This window comes from Podarcis raffonei, chromosome 12 (genome assembly GCF_027172205.1).
Source record: "Podarcis raffonei isolate rPodRaf1 chromosome 12, rPodRaf1.pri, whole genome shotgun sequence".
Taxonomy (NCBI): Eukaryota; Metazoa; Chordata; class Lepidosauria; order Squamata; family Lacertidae; genus Podarcis; species Podarcis raffonei.
In genome coordinates this window covers 17308347-17317191 of record NC_070613.1, presented here as the reverse complement: position 1 = coordinate 17317191, position 8845 = coordinate 17308347, and the positions used below count along the sequence as shown (strand labels likewise).

General features: G+C 44.8%; 1 protein-coding gene across 1 annotated transcript; it reads right to left on the bottom strand.

The window, feature by feature from the left end:
* Positions 1-7485: 7485 nt before the first annotated feature.
* LOC128424105 (DNA-directed RNA polymerases I and III subunit RPAC2-like) lies at positions 7486-7948 on the bottom strand. The gene is given in 2 exon segments (XM_053409936.1): positions 7486-7864; positions 7866-7948. Coding segments are annotated over 2 exon segments (336 nt in total). The 5' UTR covers positions 7922-7948; the 3' UTR covers positions 7486-7584.
* Positions 7949-8845: the final 897 nt, after the last annotated feature.

The following is an 8845-nucleotide window of genomic DNA, read 5'->3' as shown; positions in this document are numbered from 1 at the left end:
CTCAAATGGAAAAAAGTGTGACTTCAAAACAAAACACACAAAAACAACTGAAGAGCACTAGAATCTCCTCTGATGTAAATGCCCTTAATGCTAATCTCCCAGCTTTCTCTAAAAGGTGAGTTGTGCCACATCAATTTGAGGGCTGTGCCTTGTAGCCATGCCCCTTTCGCATCCATTCCCTGAGCACATTGGACAGTTTTATTTCTCTTCTTACCTTTGCAGAATGTTAAAAAGAAACAAAACAACTTTGATCTATTCTGAAGTCATTAACTCAACTATCCACTCAATAGTTGAAACAAACAATACCAACAGTTTGCCTTGAAAAGCTGGCAATGTGCTACATTGAATTACAGGCTCACATGTAATTACGGCTTGAGAGCCCATCTATTTGTGAAGAATCATTTGCTTGTGAAACATGGACCACTTATAAACACCATCTCCAACTCCTCGAAAGATTCCATCAACTGTGTCTCCGAAAATTTTTACACATCACTTGGGAAGACAGGCGAACTAATACCAGTATACTGGAAGAAGCAAACATCAACTTCATTGGACTGGTCATGTTGTGCGGATGCCTGAAGATCGTCTTCCAAAGCAACTACTCTATTCTGAACTTTAAAATGGAAAGCGTAATGCTGATGGCCAACAAAAAAGGCTTAAAGACTGTTTCAAGGCAAATCTTAAAAAATGTAGTATAAACACTGACAATTGGGAAACACTGGCCTGTGAGTGCTTCAGTTGGAGAACAGCCTTTACCAAAGGTGTCATGGGGTTTGAAGACACTTGAGCTCAGGTCGCAAGGGAGAAATGTGCTAAGAGGAAGGCACGCTTGGCAAATCCACACCGTGATCAACTCCCACCTGGAAGCCAATGTCCCCACTGTGGAAGGGCATGTGGATCCAGAATTGGCCTCCACAGTCACTTACAGACTCATTGTTAAAATCGTGTTTATGTAAGACAATCTTATTTGGCTACGAGTGATTGCCAAAGAAGAAGAAAAAGAAGGAGAAGGAGAAGGAGAAGGAGAAGGAGAGGGAGAAGATTTGTGGCCACTGGTTCTATAAGGTGCCTTCTAAATAAACTACTGCATGTGCCTAGATGTACACCACCTTGAGGTTCTTGGTGGAAAAAGTGGGATACAAAGCCAACAAACAAACAAACAAACAAACAAACAAACAAATGAGACTCTGCTCCACCAACCACACTCTGCCCTAAACCAGCCCCCCCAAATTTCCTTCCTTCCTTCCTTCTTACAGCCATTCACTGGCTGTCACTTCATCTTCCTCCTGAATTTCAAGATTGCCCTTGTCAAACTTAGCAGGGAAGATGATAGAGACAAAACAACAATCAATTGGTTCTTCCCTCCCATTGGCTCTACTGTTTGCCTCCTGCCTTAAAGGTAAAGGTAAAGGGACCCCTGACCATTAGGTCCAGTCATGACCGACTCTGGGGTTGCGGAGCTCATCTCGCTTTATTGGCCGAGGGAGCTGGCGTACAGCTTCCGGGTCATGTGGCCAGCATGACTAAGCCGCTTCTGGCAAACCAGAGCAGCGCACGGAAACGCCGTTTACCTTCCCGCCGGAGCGGTACCTATTTATCTACTTGCACTTTGACGTGCTTTCGAACTGCTAGGTTGGCAGGAGCTGGGACCGAGCAATGGGAGCTCACCCCGTCGCGGGGATTCGAACCGCCAACCTTCTGATTGGCAAGTCCTAGGCTCAGTGGTTTAACCCACAGCGCCACCCGCGTCCTGCCTTACACCCTACCAGTTGCAATGGGTGCCAGCCACCAATGACTAGAAGAGAGCAGCTCCCCCTAGCTACTTCATGGTCCTGCTTCCCAAATGGCAGCTTTCAAACAGGAACCAGAAGTGAAGGTAGTGGTCACTCTAGGCCACAGGTGGGAATTATTTTTCAGCCCAAGGGCCCCATAGCCTTTTGGGCAATCTTCCAGGCGACAGGCAAAAACACTCTGGGTGAGAAGCTGAGTCAGTGAGGGATGTGGCCTGCAGAAAGTTCTGAGGGCCAGAGAAAGTAATCTAGAGGGCCATATTTGGCCCCCAGATCTGAGATCCCCCACCCTCTGCTGATGCCTGCAATTCAGTAATTCGTAGTCAGTTTGGAAATAGATAAGGAGCACTTTTAGAGTACATATATTTGAGAGGTATGCTCAAAAGATTCCATTGTTAGTTCTGCCTCTTTGTTGCTTAATTTTGAAAGACCGCTAAGGTGTTCCTTGACAACTTACCTATCTTTTCTTTCCCCAAGTCACCTCCTGTTTACTTTAATTTTCTCCTGAGCTGCTTACAAGTCCTAAGCAGGGAGGAATTAAAAAATCAAGCTTGTTTCCTGAGCCACGGACAAGACAAAACTGAAGCAAAACCAGGGATTGTCTGAGGGAGACAAAAAATAATCAGAGGTGCTTTTGTTTTGCAAATCCTTTCAGGAGATCCCTTGTTTTCTCAAGGCGCTACAGAAAGGCTAATTTGCTAAAGTGTTCGGAAGGAATTAGCGAAACGAGAGAAAGAAACACTACCTTGGATTGCTGCTGCCTGTTTTGCCAAGAACAAAAATAAAACAAGCCAAGGGGGCAGAAGCAGCAGATCCGGTTAAATAATGGGGTTCCTCCAGCAGGAAGTCTGTCTGTATCAGCTGAAAGGTGAGACATCAGCATAATGGACAAGGCTTAGTGCAGAAACTCTGGGGCAGAATGAAAGAAAATGCAGTGACTCAGCGCAACTCAATAGAACAATGGGTGTTGTTTGGAGCCGAAACACTGGGTATCAGTCATGGTGTGCAGTTGGGAAAGCAGCGTGCAGGATTGGACACTCTCATATTAGTTTTCCTTCACGGAAACTAATGAATGTTTCAGAATGTAACATGGAGGGTTTCATAGCTATGCAGGAAGGCTGACCAAAGTTGTTGAGGTTTTTTAAGGATTGAAGTTGCTGAGCTTTTTAAAGGATTTTACCCCAGGACATATACTACCATGGGGGCCGGTTTAAATCAACTGGCAGGCCAAATTAGGCCCCTGAAACGGACATTGGACATGCCTGGTGTAGGCAGTGCTGGGCTAGATGGACCAATGGTCTGATTCAGTATAAGGCAGCTTCCTATGTTCTTACATTTCTAGTTGCAGCTTCTCATCGTCACTCTGCTCATTTTTCACCCTGAGCCAAGGAACCTGCATTTTTACCTTCTCCATTCAAAACATCTCTAGAGGAACGCATTAGAAAAAGAAATAAAGGTGTGTGTGTGTCTCAGAAATCCTCGTATCCTATTCCCTCACTGAAATTAACATGGCAGATTTACTGGCTGCAGCATCCTTCGTTTTCTAGCCTGTTGTGTTTTGCAGCTGCTAAGCAACAGCAGAAGAGGTTTGCTGTCAAGTGACTGATACAAAAGCTCAGTTTAGTATTATTTTGGACTGTGGAGGATGAGATACTTTTAAATGTTGCATAATTTGGCTGAGGGCAGAAACAGGTGGTTTCTCCAAACTGGGGAACGCTTTCCTCTGAGGTTTTCAATGCAAGATGTCGACGCTTGCTAAAAATGGTAGGCACTGGAGTTAGGAAGGCCAATGAGCCATCGCCTGCTTACTCACCTCCCTGCCCTGGCTTAATTTGCAGAGCAACAATAGTTCAGCCATCCCAGGCTACTCTTGGAAGCACAGCAAGGCTGAATCTGAGTCAAAACTTGCTGTGGTTCACTTAGCTTTCCGTTAGGTCGCCAGCTTTCGTCTCGTCTGACTGCCGTTGAATCTGGAAGAATTAGCAGGTGATAATGTTTTGTTCCCTATGCCATAAAAAGTTTCATGGGATATGAAGGATATGGGAGCACTAAGGATTAAGGCCAGGGTCTCCCTCCTCACCTTTTTTTGTTCTTGGCTGCTTGGGAACCTGTGTTTTCAAGGCTACGGAACATGCATGGCCAACCACACCAACATTTGCTCACTCAAGTGGCCATCTGTGGCCCAGAATTGTTTAGAATTCTGCAAAGGATGCTTGGGGCACACTTAGACACTGTGGGATTCTTGCACTGGTGCCCCTAAACAAATGCTGGCCCAAATGGGTTGCTTGTATTGTTAAGCTAGCTCTGGGAATATGTGATACAATGATAGTAAAAATAGAAAAAGGGAGAGCGTGCCTGACTAGGGCTGTTTCCTTCCTAGTGAGTAATTACATCCAGCCAGCCACAAACTTGGCATGTCAAGAATTGGCAGTGATGGTGCATATATGTTAGAGCACCCTGTGCTGATATCTGCCAGCATTTATATATTATTTTCAGTGCCCCTCGATGGCTTCAAGGGCAGAGAGGAAGCTAGGAGTGGCTAGGAGCCTGTCTGCCCATCCATCCATGCATTCCCTGGGGCACTCCTCTGCTGCACATGCTCCTTTGGGTGTCTCAGCAGAGGAATCCTGTCCTTAGCTTTCACAGTAGCCCTGCAGGGTCCCCTCCACAGTCGGATGGTGCTATTAGAAGTGTGTGGGGCTCAGAGAGAAGAAAGATGGAGAGTTGCAGAAGGAGGAAAAAGGGAGGAAGGAGGCAGAAGGCAAAGCAGTGAGCGAAGGGAGACAGGGAGGTAGAGAGATAGACCAGTGGAGGAGGTGGAAGGGAGATGGAGCAGAGTAGTCTTGACCCCGATGGCTACAGAGGAAGTCACTGATGAAGTGCAGAAGGCAATGAAAAGCAAACTTTTTGAGTTTCTGGTCCATGGTTTCTTCCAGCTTCAGAGGTGCTGAGATAGCTCCTTGCCAAGGCTGCAAGGGAGCTCAGGTACGACTCTGCATGCATCCCTTTGAATTGCTGGTGTTGGTTGCTGGGAACCCTAGGAGCACACCTGCACACACAGACCTAGCCTGCCCAGCCCATAGGTGCTTCAGGTAACATGGTGATGGATATGAGGAACTGCTTCTTCCATGGAATTGAATGAGGAAGCGAAAAGCACACCCACAGCAAAGACGGCATCCATCACTCTTCGAGGGTTTGCCCAGCCACCGATGAATCAGAGGCTGGTGCACACAGACATCCAAAAGGTGTTTGCCATAGCTTTGTTTCAATTGCCACAGTTCCCAGTTTCCTTGGAGAAAGTTCTCAAAGAGTTCTTGGGAGGGGAGGGTAATATGAGAACAAGTTGAGTGGTCTGGCAGAATGCAATTACAGAGCAACATGTAAGGGGGGCTCACAGTTCTGAACCTCTGAACAGAGTCATAATACATAACGTTCCGGGATTTTTGTTCTTTGGGATATAGTAGACCAAGCAGAATAGCTATGTGTAGACTCCTGTGAATGCTGCTGAGGTGATTATGAGCATACAAGGATGAAACATAGTCTGTTCAGCGAAATTAGCTCCCTTTCATGGTTCTTCTAGTTACAATCAAAGACAGGGAGGGAGTTATTGGAGTTATTCCAACTTGCCCTGCCCCCAACTTCCACATATTCAAAGACGCTGTTTGCAAGGAGCCTGGAGACATACCTCCCCTGTGCATATGGACCCAGGTACCAGCCTGTGCATACAGAAGCCTACACACATTTGAATGGATGTGCATAAGCTCTGAGTGATAGAATAGAAGAGCACAAGCTCTAGGATCAAAAGGTTCAAACTCTGGCATGTGTGGGGAAGGCTAGGGAAAATGCCAGTCTAAAACCCCAAAGATGGACGTTCCAATCAGTGAAGAGTAAAGACAAGGAATGTGTAGCTCTCCAGATGTTGTTGGACAAGCACACCTTACATTCTTGTCTATTGGTCATGTTGGCTGCGGCTAATGGGACTTGGAGCCCAACTCAAGAGATTTCCCCCTCCCTGGTGTAGACAATACTGAGCTAGAGGGACCAATGGTCTAAGGTATGGGCAGGCAAACTAAGGCCCGGGGCCGGATCCGGCCCAATCGCCTTCTAAATCCGGCCCGTGGACGGTCTGGGAATCAGCGTTATTTGTGGGGCCTGCCTGGCGTTTTTACATGAGTAGAATGTGTGCTTTTATTTAAAATGCATCTCTGGGATATATGTGGGCATAGGAATTCATTCATCTCCCCCCCCAAATATAGTCTGGCCCACCCCAAAAGTTCTGAGGGACAGTGGACCAGCCCCCTGCTGAAAAAGTTTGCTGACCCCTGGCAAGGCATCTTCCTATGTTCTCCTTTGCTGTGCTCTGACCGTAGCATGTGCATCTGCTGCACTAAATGACCACCCACACTTTCTCCAGTTGCACAAATTGCACACTATTTAGGCTGCACACTCCTTGGTTTCAAAGTGAATGCCTTCATTTCTTCTGAAGCATATGTTATCTCTTGCCATCATACTGGTTCTATACAATTACCAAGGGTGTCTCGACACTGCCTGTTCTTATTCCTTAGTGCTGTTCTGGCTTCCCTCAAAGAATTATGGGAATTGTTGAGAGGGCTGAGAATCCTCTGTTGGTGGTCCTTAAGCCCTCCTCCCACCCTGAAATGACAGTGCTCAGGATTCTTAGGTGATAGGAAACGTTAAAAGTCTCATGTGTCTTGACTCTCGTATGCATGTAAAAGACACAAACCCCTATTCTTAGGACTCAGTGCTGACTTGCGTTACTAACATTGCAATATTAATGTTCCACTCCAATCTCTGAGCCGTGTGAGATTTCAGGGGTGCCAGGGTTCGTGTTTCATTTGGGACTGAGGCACAGTGGAGACATATATCTATCTATCAATCATCTATCATCTATCTATCTATCTATCTATCTATCTATCATCTATCATCTATCTATCTATCTATCTATCTATCTATCTATCTATCTATCTATCATCTATCTATCTATCTATCTATCTATCTATCTATCATCTATCTATCATCTATCTATCTATCTATCTATCTATCTATCTATCTATCTATCTATCATCTATCTATCATCTATCTATCTCTATCTATCTATCTATCTATCTATCTATCTATCTATCTATCTATCTATCTATCATCTCTCTCTCTCTCTATCTATCTATCATCTATCTATCTATATCTATCTATCTATCTATCTATCTATCTATCTATCTATCATCTATCTATCTATCATCTATCTATCTATCTATCATCATCTATCTATCATCTATCTATCTATCTATCTATCTATCTATCTATCTATCTATCTATCTATCTATCATCTATCTATCATCTATCTATCTATCTATCTTCTATCTATCTATCATCTATCTATCTATCTATCTATCTATCTATCTATCTATCTATCTATCATCTATCTATCTATCTATCTATCTACCGGTATCTATCTATCTATCTATCTATCTATCTATCTATCTATCTATCATCTATCTATCCTTTTCTTTCTCAACCCCACCCCCTCCCCACAATAAGACAATCCAATTTAAGTCATGGTGGTGCCATTATTTACTTATTTAATGAAATTTTGACACTGCTTGATTCTGATGCTGCAACATTCTGCAATAACTGCGGCTTCCAGTTCAAAAGGCACCCTCCCAATGTCAGACTCGGTCACACTCCCCGTCCCACACTCTGCAAAGGCCATCCATCAGGACAACCAAAGCAGACTAAGTTCTGTGGCCAGGTCTGAACAACAGATTGGAACTCAAGACTATGCTTCCTCCATAGTCACATCCTTCTGGGCATTGTACTCTTCCATGCTTGCCTCAGATTTGCTGAGTATGTGCTGGCAGACACCCACGAGATCCTCCAGCCCCTTCTGGAACATATTGACAGCCAGTGGGCCTCTTTTGGTCTGGATGCGGAGGTTTATTTTTCTTTCAGAAGGACGGGTGATGCTATATCCACAGAACTCCACTTCAGGGTTTTTCATGACCATGTATCGAAGGGAGTTGCCAAGGGTGTGGTCCTCATTGTGGAGCACAAATGTAACTTATCTGTCCCATCTGCAGCACTCACGGCTTCTTCCCGTCCTCCTCGTCCCCCATCCTCTTCCCCGCGAGGCCGCCAAGTGCAGAGGATGACGGGAGCCGCGGTCCACATATACATATATACAACCTGAGCCAATGTTGAGAGGTTCACAGCATTAACACCCCCAAAGGGGCCTTTTCCTCCCATAGCCAAAGCCTTGCATTCAAACAGAAATCAAACATGGTTCTGACTCTCTCCAGCTTACTGCTATTCCCTCTGGCTCCCATCACTGCAAAACCCTGCTCTCAACTTTGGCTTTGTTATTTGAGGGAGGCGGCCTCACCCATTTGCCATCTCGCACTGAGCCCCTTAATCCCCCAGCACCTCACCAGGAAGCTTGCTTGGCTATTTCCAGGAATTAGAAGGCTTGATTAGTTTCTAACACTTGCTGGACCAGGGATTACAGGGGCCTGGCATACAGTTTAACACCCCCAACTCATAACAGTAACTTGTAACAGCAAAAGGTCTTAATATACACATTGCTTTCCTGCAATCCACAATTAAAACCTTTTTTGAATTTGTTTCTCCCCTAGAAATGTGAAATGGTCCCTTCTTACTTGAAATTGTGCCCTGCTAGCACAGTCTTGTTGATTGATTGGAAAGACAGGCTTCTATAAGACTTTGATTCTGGGATTAACCCGTCTCATTGATTCTAATATAGAGCATTCCTAATTTCCCTTCAGTCCTTCTTAAAACAATGGTTTGATTATGAGGTGAGAAAGGAAGCTATATTTTTAAAAATCCTCATGTTTCACCATTTATAAAATGCATGCAGTGATTGCATCTACGCCAATGAATAATGTTTTACGACGGCACTTATTTACAGTTGCAATTACTGTTGTTTGCTTTTGTAGCATTTTTCGTATTGGAAGAGTTCCATTAGCTCCCACCTTGTGTCAAAACTATGAATAGGGTGCTTAAACCATTATGGAAATCTGGTT